Source organism: Ammodytes marinus (genome assembly GCF_949987685.1).
Source record: "Ammodytes marinus genome assembly, chromosome: 15".
Lineage (NCBI taxonomy): Eukaryota > Metazoa > Chordata > Actinopteri > Uranoscopiformes > Ammodytidae > Ammodytes > Ammodytes marinus.
The window spans coordinates 15,101,122-15,121,194 of record NC_137219.1 but is presented as its reverse complement, the minus strand read 5'-3'; the positions used below and the strand labels follow the sequence as shown (position 1 = coordinate 15,121,194).

The 20,073-nt window shown below is 42.4% G+C and overlaps 1 protein-coding gene across 1 annotated transcript; it reads left to right on the top strand.

Moving 5' to 3' along the window:
* Nucleotides 1-16,122: 16,122 nt before the first annotated feature.
* On the top strand, nt 16,123-17,907 carry otx2b (orthodenticle homeobox 2b; the record flags this gene model as incomplete). The annotated part of the gene is made up of 3 exons (XM_080041878.1): nt 16,123-16,219; nt 16,718-16,869; nt 17,275-17,907. The coding sequence occupies 3 exons, from the start codon at nt 16,123-16,125 to the stop codon at nt 17,905-17,907; spliced, it is 882 nt and encodes a 293-aa protein (XP_079898004.1).
* Nucleotides 17,908-20,073: the final 2,166 nt, after the last annotated feature.

Here is a 20,073-nt window from a genome sequence, read left to right as displayed (position 1 = left end):
GCATCTCTTTGCCTCATTCCCCCTCTTTCTCTCTCTCTCTCTCTCTCTCTCTCTCTCTCTCTCTCTCATCATAGCTGCTATCAGATGACCTCCCTTCCACGGATGGCACATTTGACAGCTTCATAATTCTCCCGACAAACAGCTCAGTAAATGATCACTTTGCCCCTGCATGGGTTAGCTGCCGGAGAGAATGTAAAGGCACTCACAACCCAGGAATGAAGGCAGAATTTAATTTCAGCAGACTGTGTGCTCCATCTAGATATACTTGTATTAAGAAATGAAAGCTGGTAATTTGAGATACAAGCAGTGTAAACGCACAGACAGCTATAATGGGAGCCCCATTCTAGAGAGGCCTTTTCCTTTTGCTTTTAGAATCTAATCTCGGCCTATTGTCAGAATGGTCAAGGTGTCTAATCACCCTTAACCTAGCATCAGTGCCATAACCCCCGTCTTTTCCCCTTGCCCCCCGACAATTTAAACATAATTTTAACATAATAACAGCACTTTTAACATCAGCCAGTGACTGCACCTTCTACCAGAATCACCACAACTAATGGGATCTAATCTATATAATAAGGGACATTAATATATATGCAAATCAGCTGAGGCTACATCTCTCGGGGGGAGATAGGCCGAGTAGGCATACACTTGTATCAGTTCTGTCACATTGTGTCACTTAGTTGTTAATTATTGTTAACGCTCCCTCAAATGCAAATATGTGGTTCTGCAAATACCATAGCACATGTGTCCTCAAGTAATAATGTTTCTGGCAAGAATAAGGCATAAGGCATAAGGCTCCCCTATCCCCAACCCCCCACCCTCTCTCCACCCCCCCTTGAAGGTCCAGCAATGTGGGGGGAATTTGAGGCATTGGGGGTTGAGGGCTGCAGGTCGGCTGTTCAAAGCCACTCTGTGCATTGTTGGGTAGTAGGGGATTAGGTCTCTCCAGGCTGCAGAATTTGCTTTCTAATTAAAAGGGATAAGATGTAGAAAAATAGTGAGGGGCATTACTACTGTAGAAAAGAGAAGGGGGTTGGAAAGGAGAAATGCTGAAAAGAAGGGATAAAGGTTTGCAGTGTCACCACCGGTGTTTGATCACAAGACTAAGCAAGAGTTACCAACCTCTTGTTCTGACTCTCACTGCTCATTCTTTCCACTTTGTGCTCCATCTCATTAACTCGACTCACATTGACACACACACACACACACACACACACACACACACACACACACACACACACACACACACACACACACACACACACACACACACACACACACACACACACACACTTTGAACCTCAACACAAAGACTTAATTGTTATTTTCCCTTTTCACTAACTATTGTTATGTGGTGGTAGTAAAGAGGCTCCAGGAAAGTACAGTGGCCTCTGTAGTGACTGTGTCGGTCATTTTGTTTATGTTAACATTTGAAACCTGTATGCAGAAGAATTCAGCATCACTTTGGTACATTGGAAGTTCAAAATATGTTTAACAGTTAGCAGTTGGAGTACAGAACAGAAAGAACAACTGACTAAAGCACTTCATTTATTGCATGTTGTGTAATAAACATGGGGGCTTTATTTATTTTCATTGTGGCATATGAAAAAAAGTTGTGTGATGCTATTAAATACATTTACTCAAGTTCTGTATTCAAGTAGAAGTACTTGTATACTTGTTACCGTACAGACATCAGGTTGGAATTAAACAACTTTTAGCTTTCAACCAGAAAACATATGAGTAATACCCAAAAGGACCAACTAACGCTTTCACAATACTAATTTAAGATGGGGATATTTTGCTCCAATAACAATACCCTTGCTTATTTTTTCAGGATGTTGACATTACTAGCCCACTTTGACTTAAGACCTGAAGACTTCTATTGTCACTGATAAAATATCAATGATGAGGAATATTTAAGTGAAATGTTAAGGATCACCAGATTGAAACACTTCACTTGAGCCACTTAACTGTATAACAGTGAACCCAGGGGGCCGGTCTGTGACCCAGCATGTGTTTTTATTTAACCCTTTACTCCAGTGTCCATCCCTCCTTCAGTCAGCATGCTGCTGTTTTGTTACCTTGTCTTGCAGCAGGGGTCCAGCTCTCCCCAGGCACCTTGCAAACAAACTCTTGGGGTTTTAAGCACACACACACAGAGAGAGGCTTGCTTATTTTCCCCTGAGCCCTGGGAGGTTAACGACATGCCAATGACATGCCAGTGGAGAACAAGACCTCCTCCGCCTCGCTCCCCCTCCTCTCTTGGCCAAACCTCTTACCAGGACTCATGCACTGTGGGGCTTTAGTGCTTGTTTTGCAACCAACACAAACCCCTCAAAAGCCTAAAGCCTGGAAACTCCATCTCAAACAGAGCTCATTTCTTGGTAGTGTCTGGTTGCCGTAGTACCCTCCCCCCCCCACACCACCACCACACACACACACACACACACACCACAAACACAACCACCATCACTACCTTCTCTATTTTTTACCAAGCTCCATGAAGCTCTCACCTTTTACTCCCCGGCAATCCGATCCTATTTGGAGTGTGTGACGAGGGCCATTCTCCGTCACCTCACTGATCAAGAGCCCCCCTGTAAAGCGGGCCTAGGGATGAGCAGGTACAGATTTTGGGGTAGAAGAGGGAGTGGGGCATGTAGAGAAAGAATCTGCAGTGAGCCAAGAAGGAGATTAAACGGTGGCTAACCAGTCAGTTGCTCATCTACAGCTCATCCCCTCCCCTCTACTTTACAGGAGTCCTTAATGGGAGGGGGGGTGGGGGGACAGTGGTGGCTGAGCCATCTTGTCATCATAGCAGGGCAAGCACATTCAACCATGTCCTCTGTACCCTCCCATCCTATTCCAGGCACTGTACTGCCCTCCACCGAAATCCATCAAAACCCCTCTCTTGGCCCCTGCCCCCCTCTTGTTGGAAGAGTGCTCTCCGCTGGTGTCTTTTCTTTTTTTTTTAAAGGGCAGATATAAGTCTTTGGGCTCTGCAGTCTTTCCAGGCGTCCAAATTAATTTGCGTCTGGGCAGCGACATAAGCAGCACGGGGCTATTTGATGAGAGTGTAGGGCAATGACATGCACTGGCAGCTGTGCCTTGATCTCTTGCTTTCTTTCCTTGTCACTTTCCACCTCACCTATAGTGCCAGTCTCATGCCAGCCTAATCCGCATGGGTGGCACATGGACCAAACCCTGTGTTTTTCTAAAAGTAGTAAGAACTGGCACACCATCAAATCTTTGCTCAAGTGTTTTGTTTTCTTATACGTAAGAAGCAAATACACTTCTTAAATTACCGAACCCATCAGCAGCACCCCAAAAAACAAAACTCACACACAATCATAAACTGTATTGTCCTCACAGGAAAAATAAAATGAGAATGCACTACACCGAGCAATTACTGAAAATCCCTCTGCCAATTTTCTGATCAATACCTCAAGAACAGATCAGTTTCATAATAATAAACACACTGAGGACATCTACAAAACAGCATTCCTTTAGCTTGATAAATGGATGTCAAAGTGAACGTAATGCAATTTGACATGCATTTGAAGTTGTGATCCAAAAAGGGAATGACAGTTAATGCCTAATTAGCGTCCCTAAATAATAAAGCAACTTAGACTAATAATTATTGCATGTACCCATTCAACCAGTTGCACTGACAATTAACCTTTCCCGACTGGTGATTCGCAATTTGAGTAAATCCTGTTATCAGCAAATATAACACATGGCATACACACACGCACACGCGTTTGAAACACCACTCAAGGAAATCTATGCAGTGTTTACGGTCGGAAAGCAGAACAACAAAACAAACAGCAGATATCCACTTTCAGTAAACACAACCCAACCACTTATACAGTATCTTCCTGGTGGCTTAGAGTGGGTGGGGAATCAACTTTAGGTGGTGGCTGTGAATGTCATTGAACTACTTGTGTTTACGCAGGCTTAATATTGCCACGACAAGGTCTCTTTAAACACACAACGAACGCTCCAGAATCAGGTCAATTCTGTCCGAGGGTGTAGTATAGTTTTATAAACGCCATGGCGTTGCTGACGAGAAATTGACAATTTAAATTTTAGTGCCTAAAGAGAAGTGGAAGAATTGAGGTGACATGCCACAGTGGTGGATAACCTCCCTTAGGGAAAGTGTGGTTGTCTCTGCTGCATATGACCACACAGTTCAAATAACAAACGCAGTCCAAGTCTGTGATATTAGATTGCTGTTGAGCCAAAAACATGATTACCCAGAGACAAAATAAAGGTGAAAAGATTCAGGGATTGAGAATTTTCTCCCAAAATGTCTCTCCCTCATCCCAATTTGGCAGCACTTGGCTTGTTGCCCACTCACATTGTGTGGACGGCCCTGCCACTGTTGCCATGGGGATGTGTGTGGACCTGCGCAGGCCCTGAAGGCAGAATGGCCTGGTGGTGAGGTGGGGGTTATCATCAGCAGCAGACTCCACTGGGCCCCCATCCAGAGGCCTGGGTGCAAGAGAGGCAGAGAGGCACCCCCACCCTCTCCCTCCTGGTGGATGCTGCCACTGAGGTGGGACTATGAATAGTGTAGGGCTCCGGCCTGTCCACTGGGGGTCGGCTGCCTGACTCCCGTAAGCCTGGGCCAGACGGGGTGGGAAGGGGCCAGGCGAGGCGAGCTGGACCGCGGCCGAGTGCGGTGACTGCCTGTCTGCCCAGGCGCTGGGCCACGCTGCCACTCCTCCCTGGGCTCGTGCCCCTGCACTTGGATTTCAAAGGGATGTGACAGGGGGGGACTGGCTTTCCCTCTCCATTGCAGGTTCCCTACCCCACCAACTTCTCCCCAAAAACAGCTTTTCAGCCCCCACTCTCTCTCTCTCCCAGCCCCCTCCAACAGCTTTTCTGTTTCAGCCATGAACCCAGGCTCCCTCTCACACTGTGCCATTCCCACCACTGCTGCCTCACATTTGGGTGGAGAAAAAGGGGGGAGGTTGTGCTGCTACACTGCACCCATCTGCCCCATGTCTTTCCATGCTGTGGACCATGATGCTGCAGCATGGCTCTCTGGGCGCCGTAAAGACTTTGGCAAGTACACCGGGTCTTCCAGCACCCCTCCCCTTTGTACTCAACAACATGCACACACTGATGCGCACCATCTGATTTAAAAATGTACTCACACAAAAACAAGTGCATGTGAACACACTAATGCATCAGAGAGAAGGAAGGTGGTTAATACAGATGGATGATTCCCAGCAGAAAAACTGTAAAACAATAATATGTATAAACTGCATTGACTTAACTGAACAAGCTACCTTAGTTATACCCACAGGAAGCCAAGCCGTTTGAAAGAGATCTGAGTCTGATGCGGTGCCACTGTGTCTATGTGGCAAACCAGCTCATTCAGCAACTGGCCCATCATCAGTAAGCATCCTACAGAACCAAAATGACACTGAGAGGCTGTGTTTCAATTGGCTGTGATCTCCTTTTCTCTCTTTCTCCCTCTCCCTCTATCTCTCTCTCCCTCTCTATCTAGGTTTCTCTCTTCATCACTTGCCGCATGGCATTTCTCTGGCAGGTCCTCCAGTGACATTCCTCCCCTCCTGGTCTCGGCATTCCCGCAGCCAGCCTCCCTGCCTGGCCGGAGTGGAGTGGCTGGGGTTGGGTTGGGTTGGGTTGGGTGGGATGGTCTCCCCCCGAGCTGCTGGTCCAAGCTATGGCTATAATTCCAGCCCACAACACATTGCTCCAGCCACTGACCGGTCGCCCCAGCAACCAGGAAAGAGGTGAAGAGAGGAGGGATGGAGGCTTAGTGCTGGGTTGTTTTGCATTATCTGCTGGGATTCTACATGGACGAAGGTTTCTTTTCAAAATTGACTTTAAATAAGGTTGAGAGTGTGGTGGTTCTACCCCATGCATTTTCTGACCGCTCAAAAATTTCCTGCATTCTGGTGAATTTTTATGCACAAATGTAGGTCTTTTTTGCATTCATTTATGGTGGAAATCTTCATGAAAGTGCGATAGTGGTAACTAACATGACACTTTACGTCAGTAATGCCAAACCAAAATTGGAAAAGAAAAGAGGGAGGCGGGGGGTTATCAGCTAGCTGTAAGCTATATCTAAACCCCAAACGTAAGAAAGTGAAGTTGAGAGGGACAAATTTACCTTATCTACATTTTGAAGGGGACATATCCCCTGGATCCCCCCCCTAAAATCAACAACTGCTAAAAATGTCCAAGAAACACATGGCAAGAAGTTTTTATCTGTCCATCTTCTGATTACTTTTGTGAAAAGTTCTCAAATCATCTTAAGTGATCGGTTCCTTAGTTGTTTCTCTACAAAAGGTTCCCTCCAATGAAAAGCCTCCTCAGTTGTTCACTGATGAGGTGGGCTACAAATAGAAATCAGATGTTTCTCAGTATGTTGATGACACTCTCCTCAATAGCTCAGTCGTGTCCACAGAGATGTGATGTTATTGGGATTCAATACACATCGCATTCTGTCTGTCAGTCAAAAAGTTGCTCCTGGACAGCTCAAGTAGCAGTATAGGGACAGGAGCCGGACGGTCCCCTCCTCCGCTCCCTCCTACTTGTCCCCCCCCCCCACCCCAAGTCAAGCCAGGCGCTGTGTTTACTCTCCTAATTACAGGGGAGGAGCCGGCTGACAGGCGAGCCATCACAGATTCCCCACAGGCCCGGGGCTGGGAACGCTACAAAACACCCCGCCGCTGTCTCCCAAAATGTGACTGCAATGTCCAAACTGTCACAGGGGAGCCTTGACTGGCAAACCCCAAAGGGCCCAAAGAGAGATATTAAAAGACATGAGAGGAATTGGCAGGGTTGGCACTAACAGGGGGTACGCTTGAGAAGTCGGAGTGGGGAAGCTGGGGGCATCGCCAAAGTGTCATTCAAAGCAAAGTGGGGTTTGGACAGGGCACAAACACTGATTTAACACACACACACACACACACACACACACACACACACACACACACACACACACACACACACACACACACACACACACACACACACACACACACACACACACACACACACACACACACACACACACACACACACACACACACACACACACACACACACACACACACACACACACACACACACTCACTCACTCACACACAACATTGCTCTCGCTCTTATCGAACCAAAGCGAGAGAGTTACATGTAGCAGACAAGAAATCCAAGCAGTGAAGTGGAGCCACCAAACCATGTGATGGACCATGTTCCTAAAGGAAGTTAATCCACCATATAACTTTATTCACTTCTTCTGGACTATCTACAACACCATGCTGCATGGTGATTTAGCTTTTTTGCTATTTCAATAAGCACATGAGCAACAATTATGGGTTTTGCAAACACACACCATTCATTTTGATGGTAAAGGGGCCTGCTATTATAAGCCCCACTCCACAATTTGCAGGACAATTTCAATTAGATGTTTTAACTTCAATGAGCAGAGGGATTTATGCTCAACATTTGTTTTCAGATAATTTGCAAAAGGGAAAACTTTCCACTGTGCTCACCGTAAATCTGAGTGTACGATTGTGTGACGAGTCTGAAAGTCAACCATGGTCCAACAGGCAAGTGTGAGGTATGAGAATGAACTATAAACAGTACGGAATAGGCATCGTCTTTTGACCAGCACTTAAAAGTTTTGAAATTAATATTTGAATATTAAGATTCACTTAGTTTTCTTAAACAAAATATATAATTTTAAGAATTGTTTTGAGGGAAAACCATATCAGGCACAAATATTTATTCAAATGGCGTCTTTTATATATGCTGTGAAAAAGATTCTGGAGTTGTACATTAAGTATAACATGATAGAGCTGCGCCGTTTTCTAGTTCGCTGTATTAATAAAATGTAGGAAGCACTTTACAAGACAAGACAGAGAAATTAAAAAATACTAGGTATGTGGCTCCTTAATAGATTTTAACTACAGAGAGTGTGTGTGTGTGTGTGTGTGTGTGTGTGTGTGTGTGTGTGTGTGTACACTAACCCTCCTCACAGGGAGGTATAATCCACTGGAGGTTGTAATGCTCCAGTGCTGTTGGGGGGTCTGAGAGAATCCCTCTGGAAGCGCGGTGGCTGACCCTATCACGTATTCAGGTCAAATAAACAAAACCTTGTTGAGAGAAAAGGTTAAAAACGGAAGGAATCGTCTCCTCGCCCCAAACCGACGGCTATGAGAGCGTCCCCGTTCCCCTGTCCAAGGAAACACACACACACACACACCTCACCCCCGAAAGGCAAGACAAGAAAAACCATTTGATAAATCATGAATAGTCACAGTTGTGCAAGTGCTGTGACCATTTCTAAAAAATGTATTATGGGGATTACACACAAAATCACACAATGTAACATTTCCAAATGTGTTATGAATGCCTCCCAGAATCCAATTCAAATCCTAGGTTACCAAATAAGCCTGAACAAATCCCCCCACATTGAGTTCTTCTTCCCTTTGAAGACTTGAGAGGTCCGGTCTGCAGGGCAGGTTTTAGCACGCCATGCAGACACCTCAGCAGCACACACAGAGGAGAAGGAGCTACTGATGGCTATAGGTGGAGAGAGAGAGAGAGACAGAGAGAGAGAGAAAGGGAGGAGGAGAGCAGGATGGTGGTTTGACAATGCAAGTCTTTATTCTCAAATGATTTTTTAATAACTTTCAAGACGGTGTGTGGAGGAACATCAGAGACAGGAGTGAGACAATAAATAAACTTGATATAATAATTATTCAGCTATGGCACATAAAATACCACATTACAATTAAGAGTCGGTTGTAAAATTAGAACATTTTATATAAAGGGAAAAAACAACTAGCGACGTGTGTTTGTAGAAGAAACAGTCCAGATTATGTGAGGACGAGCTCTTCACACAGTTCAAGTTTAACCTTGAGGCAGCAGACTCTTCTCCCGTCTTATGTTTGTCCTTGTCCTTTTGCGTTTTGTGTTTTTTTTCTCCTCCACCAGTCTTGACTTTGCCTCCTCATTGATGATCTGAAGGCCAGTGTGTTTAATTGCCTCCGTTTGTTTGTTGGGCGAACTCCTGCACAAACACAGCACAAACAATTATGGCACTAATTAAAAGGCATGTCATATTAATGGAAAGAGCAAACTTGGCAAACACACACACAGCCGCCGCTGCATTATCGAGGAGGCGCCGCGTTTGAATGTCTTGGGTGGGGGGGAAGGAAAAAAAATGTGTGCAATAAAAAACAAATGCCATCATTTTGTGATCGGCCCACCTTTTTTCATTGCAGGAGCTTCGAAAAAACTAGAAGACATTCTTAATTCAACAGCGTGAGCGTTTTTTCTGTAATCATTTTAAGCAAAACTAAATTTGTTACATTGTGAATAATTGCAGAGATAAAAATCCCAGATGCAAAGTGCTGCCTGGTGTGTCTGTGTTCCTGTGTGTCAGTACAACTCTTCCCAAACTGACACTGAATGGGGTTTGTCCCCCTTTAATCCCTTTGGGAGGAGACTCAATGTGTTTTGATGACCTCCGGGGTCACTTACATGTTACATTACACAAAAGGTTTTGCTCCTTTGTGATAAGCGTGGGGAAAAAGCCCAGAGTTTAGTCACCTTGCTCAATACGCAATGCAGTTTGATTTTTTATTTTGTTGCAAAAAAGCAGCAGCAGCAATGGTAGCAACGTATCTATCAAACCTGCCAAGCTAATTAAAATACAGCTTGTGATTATCCTACTTCAGCTCATCTGTCTTTTTCTCTCCTCTTTCTGTCACCCACACACCAAACACAGATAGACACCAATAACCTTTTATACGCAGCTTTTTCAAAATGTACTAACCGCGGTGGTTTTTAATCAACCTTCTTAGTGCTGTACACACATGTGTACATACAATTAAATAATAATGAATTTAAACTTTTTTATTACTGCATATTAGTAACTCATATTTACAAGATAATATGATGATGTGACCATATTGATTTTTTAGTGGTTGCCCATGTGCACAGATCTGAAAATGTAAACCTAAAAGTTGAGGTATTATTAAAGACTTTCAGTGTTTGATAAGAAAGAAAGAAAGAAAGAAAGAAAGAAAGAAAGAAAGAAAGAAAGAAAGAAAGAAAGAAAGAAAGAAAGAAAGAAAGAAAGAAAGAAAGAAAGAAAGAAAGAAAGAAGGTTGATTACAAAAAAAACTCAGTCGAATTGGTGTTTTGGTGTCATGTTTTTTTTTAAATATCAAATGCAAAGGGAAAACCATTCTTAACGTAACAGATGAATTGTATAACCTATAAATGGTTTTACTGGATTTTATTCCCTTTTTTCTGTTTAAAAAAAATGTTTAGCTCAGAATTAAATCACCATCACATTCCTCATCTGCAGCCATGCCCATATCAAACAAGGAGTAGAGGAAAGCTGTAGAAGATGTGTACAAGTGGTAAATATGGCTTCAAATTCAGATTTCTCACCCAAGAGCAAACACTTAAAATACTGAGACTGTCTGTGTCTTTATTTGTTCTATTTATTTCGAAAAATAGCCTACATTCATCCATTCTATAATTTGTTGATCATTCATTTTATGCCTGGATATTAAGGTGCAGGGCAGGGGGAGAAGGGGGCTGGCTGCCCGCAGTGATTATCCAATCTTGAAATAAGATTTTTCTTTTCAAGGCTATATCAAACAAGGGTCAAACATCAGGCCTGTGCAGTGCATTAGCAAATATGTGTAAGAATACGCATAAGCTGGTAGAAATCACAGGTTGGAGCCGGCCTGGTAAAATCCTCAGCCTCAGGTTGAGTGTAGCAGAGGCGGAGAAAAAAGCCGTCGTCGTCAATTAGCCGGGAGTCAGTGGGAACGCTGCTCGCCAGAGGCGTTTAACTCCAAACTCCCTTTAAACGTCCTTTAAAGATACAAAGTCCCCGCGGAGGGTCTGGCTTTACAGTTTAATAAATTATTTAGCAAATTAAACGCCGAGATCCCACAGATAGCAGCATCACACGTCACGATTTTCCACGCAGCAGTTTTGAAAGTCTCGCGTTAGGGCACATTAACATGCAGCTGCTGCCAAAGTGTGAACAAATATTCACTGATTTTCTTCCCTTTTTTTCTTTATTATTATTATTTTTTTTTTACAACAATTGTTTTTAGCTGCATGTTGATCATTACTGTGTTGTTTTCTGATACTATTAAAGATCGCCATTATGTTATTTGGAGGGAAAGTAAAAAATATGTAGCCTATAAAAATGTTTTAATGAGCTTCAAGTTGCTAATAATTGCGTTCAATAGCCTATTTTTTGGGGGGGCTGAGGTTTGATGCAGCCAAAATGAACAAAAAGCTCAAACATTTGTGATGGGCATAAAATATAGAATAATAATAAAAAAAACAATACCTAAAACTTATTCTTTACATCGATCTGAAGCTGCTATTTGACACAAATATTTCAATCAACATAAATAGGGGAGTATGTGATACTAACCCCCTTTTTCTATCCTATACTGGATGACAAAGTACATTGGCTATCCGGTATTGAAAAAATAAAAAATAATAATAATAATATTACCTTTATATTTTGCAGTTATTTTCCTCATAACAGTCAGAAGACTCGAAGCAAAACTTTTTCCTCAATCGAGATCAAAATCTCGGTTTCGTTGTAAAAAGGGAAATCCAGTTTATGATCCACTCAGCAGCTTCGTCTGATCCAAATCTGTCAAAAGAGATGTCAGTGAGTTTGTGTAAAGTTGTGTGTGTGTGTGTGTGCGTGTGTGCGTGTGTGTGTGTGTGTGTGTGTGTGTGTGTGTGTGTGTGTGTGTGTGTGTGTGTGTGTGTGTGTGTGAGAGAGAGAGAGAGCCGCCAGGAGGCTGAAAAACCAGTGCTCCCAGCGCCTGTCACCGCACCTTTGACTCTGGCCTTCCGCACGAGCCACGGAGAGAGGCAAACGACGATTCATAAAACCCCACAGTCTGCCTGTGTTTATAAATCTAAATCAATATTCAAATCTGTTTGAAGTGAGCGGGTGTGTTCGTGCAAGCGCGCAGTGTGTGTGTGTGTGTGTGTGTGTGTGTGTGTGTGTGTGTGTGTGTGTGTGTGTGTGTGTAGGTGTTCCACAAAGCCTCTTAAGATGATACATTTACCAAGCCGTGACAAAAACCCTCGGCATATTATTTTGAGATGGGCACGCATGCAGGTTCAAAATTCGAGTGACATAGAGGAGGCTTATTTATAGCCTTGCTGCTTGTAGGTCCTCCAGTAAATAACTAATAAGATGAATCTGAACTAAATGGCTAATATGTGAACAACAACACATTTAAAAAATAACACATTTCTAACATTTAGCAGTATCTATTATTGTTATAATAATTATTAGTAGTATAGGCTATAGTAGCCTATTATATTCTATTTGAAGATACACATTTAAAAATGCACTTTATTGCTAACCAAATACAAAATAAATCCGGCCTACCTTCATATTTATCCTCTATCTCTTCTGTCCCATCTTCCTCTCGCAGAAACCTTTTCAAGTTCAAAAAAAGTGAAAGTCTCCTTCCACCTGCACCACCGGCCTGAATCTGCACTGATCTCCCCCTCCCCTCCCTGCCATTCATCCTCGTGTACTATCGGCTGTACACCGCAGGTCCGGTGCCTGCCGGGCAGTCCTCGGCAGCTCGGTGTGAACATTGTTGTGGTGCGTGTTGTGATGCGGGCCCGCGTGAGACTGGCTGATGGGAGCAGAGCAGAGTGAGTGGCTGTGGCTCTGTGAACGGGGAGGACACTTTTAAGAAAATAAGTCGCTCTAAATCCCCCTTTTTTTTCGCGACGCGCTGGAATGTGAGAGGACGGTGCAGCCTTCACATGAAGAGTTTTTTTTCTCCCCTTTATCCTTTTTCGTACAGATATTTATTTCCCCCAGTTTTTTAACTCTTTTATACAACACACTATATTTCTCAGATATGCATTACCCGATTGTCTAACTTTTAAAATGTTAATAAATCCCTAAATAGAACATGTTTGCAATTGCATGCATTTAATATTAATTCAATGAAAATTAGTAAAATAAATAAATAAATATTTTAAAATGATACTGTAGCCTACATTAGCCTATATTTTCAGAAATTCTTCATTTGCGCATGTTTTCCCCTCTGCACCTTCCCAGCCTTCATTTCCCTCAGTTTATGCCTCCACTGATAACAATGATGTCATATTTTTTTTATTTTTTTTATTGTATTTAAAAAGTGACTAAAGTGACTTTTCCTTGCTACAGCGGCTGGCTATACCATGTATTTCTCATCTGTGTATACCCTCTCTGCGGTGGGATGGGGATGTTGTCAGTCGCCCTCTCGCTGCCATTGGCTGAGGACTGTGCGTCAAAAAAAAGAAAGTAGCTGGAGACATTTGTTTCACAGAGAAGGAGGAAAAAAACTCATCCTCCCCACCGGTGTGAGAGACGGAGACAGACCTCAGCTCAGTCCCGCTGCTCCCATTGGCTGGCACTTTGTACAAAATCCAACTCGAACCACTTCACTCACAACACACCAACAAATCCTAAAGGCGTACACGCAGCCTCCTCCTCCTCCCTCCATCACTCCGCCACTGTCGCATGCACCGCTCCAGAACCTGATGCAGGCGCTCCATGTTTAACTTTTCTTTTTTTATCCGCACTGTTGTTCTGCCTCTCAAGACGACTGCTACTACTACTGCTGCTGCTATATACTGCTATCTCTGGTTGGTTTAGTGTTTTTATATTCGCCAGGACTTCGTTTGACTGATCGAGTTTTATTATTTCTCCTGGAGGACATCAAGCAGACAAAGAACTTTACAGTCGTCGATAGCAGGGTAAGTTGGATTTTTTTTAAATTATCAAAACTATCATTAGGCTATTTCCATTGCTATTAGTAGTAGTTTTACTTTTATTTTGTATGATTATAAGCCTATATCGAAAAAAGAAATCGCAAATAAAAATATATTCAAATTAAAATAATGGCAGCCTAAAGGAAAACACACCTTTAAAAACACATTTAAAATGCTTACAATTGTTTTTCGTTAAATGATAAGAAAACCGTTTCAACAGAATAAAAACACACGGACACACACACTGTAAGAAGTGCCACTGCTTTATCAAACTGCAGTTTGAAAAGACTGAACCCTCTTAAATTCGGTCTATTTTTTAATTGGCGAGGCAAAGTGTGTTTGCTCACCGAAAACCTTGTTAGGTTAACGTCGATCTAAACGACGTAAATTATGTTGATGCACATAGAGCAATCGGTAATAATTAACATAGTTACAAACTGATTAAGTTGAATTATAATATCACCTGCTAATAATGGAAGCTAAACGAAAGCTTTTATCATTTTAAAGTTGCCTTTTTGTCATTCATGGCGGTCCTATTTGTATTTCCCCCTTTTCACAATCTCGGTGATGGAAGCCAGTGTTTCTAAACCGAGGGGTCCACATTCAGTATAGGGGAAGTTTCGACTTAAAACGACACCTTAATTTATTTATCTGGCCTTACAGCACACTTAAACCTTCAGACGTGTTACAATAATGAAAAAAAAAATTGGAATGGGGTGAGGACAACACAGTACATTTAGGCCTGCCATCGAAAATTGTGTCTGGGCCCCAAAGATGAATAATGTAGGAGATAAATCAACCAACACGTCACATTGAATATGTTTCCAGCGTGTTTCGAGGTTCAGGTTGTATATTTATGCGTCTGAAACTGGAGTTTAGTTCGATTTAAAGAATATTTATAGGAATACAAATGTCTCCCCTTTAGTTTCAAAAATGTTTTTCTGCTGATGATTATTCACGTCAGACTTTAAAAATATATAATAACCACACACAATATGATGGCAATTCACTTCAATTAATCAACCAATTAATAAAGAGTTAGCCGCTACTGATGGTAAAGCATCATTTTCATTTGAGAAGCCTGAAGCTTTTTTTTTAGACTGTATATCGACAGCCAACTGCATTTCCGTTTAGATGCCACTCGGATTATCTGATACATTCATCACCAGAAAAACATTTATCATAATTAATTCGTGGACAGGGCGATTATTATTGAGCGTGTGTGTGTGTGTGTGTGTGTGTGTGTGTGTGTGTGTGTGTGTGTGTGTGTGTGTGTGTGTGTGTGTGTGTGTGTGTGTGTATGTGTGTGTGTGTGTGTGTGTGTGTTGGTAGACGGGTGGTTGTTTTAAGTGTGACAGATTGGGATGAGGGGGTTAGAACCGTTGGATATTGAGGAAAAAAAATGCAACTAATCAAGACGCGCAGTGGGGATGACGGGTAAGGGTCACTGGAGTTGAAGTGACAGCAATCACACATTTACCAATCAACATCACATAGGCACGTTTATTGCGGTTTGAATAAGTGCAACGACTATGGATTCTTTGTTTTCTTTGTTGTACACTGTTGACGGTATTTAAGAATGAAATAATCTCGTGTCTTTCAAATTTAAAAAAGGTCAATCGATTTCACTCAAAATTACCTTAAAACACGTTACAAAAAAGTTAAATAATTTCTAGACCTGCTTTTTCTATTCATTTAGCGTTTCATAACTACATAGCAAATAGTTCAACATGTGAGTCATCTTAAATAACGTCCGAAAGAGGATTTTATTTTTTTAAGGTTGACGTGTGTTATAGGCTATAGATTTTGTTTATTCTTTCGCATCTCAGTGATTTACATTTACAGACAACATTTGACTTACATTACAGCCAATGAGAAATGGTTTCTGTTTACCTCGGCAATACGTGACCCAGTAATTTGAGAAGTTCCTTTATTAATTTGTTTTTATTTGATATTCAGGAACCAGTGCCTTTAATTGAACTTTCATGTGACTTGTTGCAGTTATAGTGTGTTTTGCTTTTTTATTTGAGGGAGGGGGGTTTGGGGGGTGGATAGTAAAGATGAGAACAGCTGGAGTTATGGTTGGTGCTTTTTACCGTGCGTCTCTGTTGAGGACTTCTTTGGCGACAGTGCCATGTAAACAGACTTTTCAACCATGTCTTCTTCTCGTCATTTGTTGTTGAAACAGGTGCCCGGCTTGACTCGGTCCACACGGCGAACAGAGGGGACACCAAGTACATCTCGGGGGCTCCATCCAGTTTCAAGATTTTCTCCAACTTCAGCCCTCAGTCAAACATTAGCATGATGTCGTATCTAAAGCAACCACCTTACACAGTCAATGGCCTCAGCTTAACGACTTCCGGGATGGATCTTTTGCATCCATCTGTGGGCTATCCAGGTGCGTTTAAACTTTTGGAATTAATGAATGTATAAGGATGAATGGAATTGCAGAAAAGGCTTGGGGCTACAAACTAACTGGAATGATAAACTGTGTCCGTCAGGATCTATTTCAAAACTTCGAAATCCAACAGTGGCTCCAACTGTTACGAGATAGAAAAAAGTTGACCGAATGTAAATGAGTCAGAAAATTAAACTCGTTAGGCTATTTTATTTTACTTAATTGCAAACAGCTCATGGGAAGCAGAAATCGAATCTTCAGTGATTTTATTATTAGATGCGCTTTTCCAATTTATTACAGGAAAATTGCTTTGATTTTTGCTAACCGCAACAAATGTTTAAGTCCCACAGGACTCGGGCGTAATTACGCAAACAACAAATATATATTTTGTGTTTCATTACTTGATCACTTTTTATCTTTCATTTGCTATTATGTTTGATTTATTTATTCATAAGCAACATGATTGTATTGAATAACATTCCCACTTTTTACTTGCAGCAACGCCACGGAAGCAGAGGCGAGAAAGGACTACTTTTACGCGCGCACAGCTGGATATTTTGGAGGCGTTGTTCGGCAAAACTCGGTACCCGGATATATTCATGCGCGAAGAGGTGGCGCTGAAAATCAATCTACCCGAGTCCCGAGTACAGGTGAGTCCACCAGAACATTTGTAATATAAAATAAATGTATCGATGTGGATAAATATTTAAGGTATGAAATCAAAAAAGTTTTCATATGTATACACCTTTGATCAATTAAAGCTATTGTATAGTTTCAACACTGCCCTTTTTAAACGTAAACCTACATCTATAATATATAATTCATAAAAATTAAATAAAGGTTCAAATTAAACTATTACAATTCTAACGGTGATACATGATGTTTACTGATAAACACTCCTCTTAAGGATTTATCTGAAGTTTAGCATTTTGTATGTCTTAAATCAGCTGGAAAACTTTTGCCAGTGGGATGAGATTGAGAATTTGGGTTTACACTGACACTATAATTAAGGGATGTCGACAATAAACATGTACCAATTTGTGACTCTCTTCCAGGTCTGGTTCAAGAACCGGCGGGCCAAGTGTCGCCAGCAGCAACAGCAGCAGCAGAACGGGGGCCAGAACAAGGTGCGACCTGCCAAGAAGAAAAGTTCCCCGACCCGAGAAGTGAGCTCAGAGAGCGGCGCCAGCGGCCAGTTCACGCCCCCCACCAGTACCACCACGGTCCCCGCCATCTCCACCAGCAGCACCGCCGCCCCAGTGTCCATCTGGAGCCCGGCGTCCATCTCCCCTCTCTCGGACCCGCTGTCTACCTCCTCGTCCTGCATGCAGAGGTCCTACCCCATGACCTACACCCAGGCCTCCAGCTACAGCCAGGGCTACGCCGGCTCGACGTCCTACTTCGGCGGCATGGACTGCGGCTCTTACCTCGCTCCCATGCACCACCAGTTGTCGGGCGCGGGCTCGACTCTCAGTCCGATGAGCACGAACGCGGCGGTCACGAGCCATCTGAACCAGTCCCCGGCGTCCCTCTCCACCCAGGGCTACGGGACTTCCGGCCTGGGCTTCAACTCCACAGCAGACTGCCTGGATTATAAGGACCAAGCGGCCTCGTGGAAGCTGAACTTCAATGCCGATTGCTTGGATTATAAAGATCAAACGTCCTCGTGGAAGTTCCAGGTCCTGTGAACAGAGCAAATCAGCTGTCAAAAAAAAGAGAAAGAAAAAAAGAACTATGTGCACAAACAGTGACATCAGACTCAGCGCTGCCATCCCTCCACAAAGACTGGTATAAAATGTCAGCCGGGCTCGGCGAGGCACGGCTCTCAGGGGCCTCGAGTATTATTTTTTGGCATGATGGTCTTTGGTCCTCCTAGAGGAAGTTTAATTTATTTTAGCACTGGCAAAGAGATTTTCCCCTTTCCATTAATTCACAGGTTGTAGCCCCTCATACATGTCTGTCCATGAGTGTGCCTCTATGCGTAAAAAAACATCACCTGTTGAGGACAACACAGAGAAAAGTACACCGCAGCCACGGAACTAATGTCTATCCAAGAACAAAACTCAAAGTCAATTCTTCTGGTGAAGTGCTCGGGACTCCTTTACGCTTCTCACACAACTTTGCCGACCTGCTGTCAGAGAGACACGAGGATGGCGTGTGGACATGGATGCACTACTTTATTTAAGGAAAAAAAAGTGTTTATAAGGAATCAATATGTAGTTTCTAAGAGACAATCAGTGTGTGTCTTATATAAATGGTACATGTGTTTTTTTGTTTTTTTATCTGTGCTAGCCTTCGAAACTGTGATCTGTTGTAATGTATGCAATGTGTGAGCCCCCCCTTCGCATCAGACTCTCTGCTGTGATTTTAATAGATTTCTAACTTTTTTGGAACACCGAAAAGACGTCGACGGTTAAATTACCGGCGTCTCAAGAGACGAGGCTTTTCCAAGCACACTGGTAGTAATAATCAAGGGTTTTATCCACACTGGAAATGACTCTCGGGCTGCTGAGAGCTCCACACTTGCTCCCTTCCATTGATCTCAACACACGGTGATTGTGGATCCTTTACTGGCTCCCAAAGATGGTGTGACCTCACCGCTGAAAAGACATGAATAAAGGTCCTGTGAGCTTACTCTTTTCTTCAAGGAACAATCTGTGTGTGTGTGCGTGTGTATGTGCGTGTGTGTGCGTGCGCGCGCGTGGTGGAGAGAGAAAGTGCAGAATGGATGACAAAGTGAGTCAGGCAATGTGTGTAAAACTAATTCTGATTAATATATTTTTTAACAGGGTTTATTTAAGTTACAAGAATGTTCTATACATTATGTGACGAAACATTTTCGAGGCACATTTGAGTCAGTTTACCTGAAAACTTAGTAACCAAAAGGTTAACTTACGATAATGGTAAATTATTTACTTATGTATAAGTCTATAAGCCTTTGGCTACATTAAAGAAAATGTTTTAAATTAAATTAAATATTTAGGCCATCTTGGGAAAAAATAAATAAAAAAATCTCAAATTTGATGAGAACAGGCTTTGACACAAAATGGAGATTGGCAGATGTGCACGAGTGTTAATTAGGCCAATAATTAGCGTCTTTATGGCGACCAATGTCTCTCTCCTCGTTGGTCATAAGCATACTCAAACAGATGTGATATTATCAAAAAGCCTATATTAAACACACTATGGATTTAACCAAATTGATCTAAAAAATGTGCGCTATGATACGAAGCCTAATATTTCATTGAATAAGAAAAAATTAACATGTTGCTTTTTTATCAGGCTAATCCATCAAGAAAATGCACTACTTTGCTTTAATGGCATGTTGTGTATAAGCAAGGAGTTTGAAATCCAAAGGAATATCAGAGTAACAAGATGGACTAAAAGTCACTGCAAGGGTTTTTTTTTAAACTAATTTGACATGTTCTAAACATTTATTTATTCTTTAAATTAGGAGCGTGATCAGTTCTCAGAATATAATTCTGGACCATGAATTTAAAAAAATCATTCATGTGATAAACCTGCAGAAACTCGTCACAAAACCAAAGTTACAACTTAAAACAACAGTGTGCTGTAGTAGCCTACACGAACTCAAGAAAACCCAGTGTGTATGTGATTATAACGTTTTAACGTGTTGCATGAGGTGAATCATTTTTTTAGTTGGTAGATTTTCTTTCGCTTTTGCACATTTCATTGTATCGTGGCGGTGACATTAAGTTGCTCTTTAACTTCGCTGAGGGGAGACAGTAGCCTCTGAAAAACGAGGGCTTGGTTTAGCATCTACACTTGTTGTTGCTCAGACTCTCCATAGGTCCAACGCGTTGGACGGCATGAGACAATCGAGTCAGAGCGGC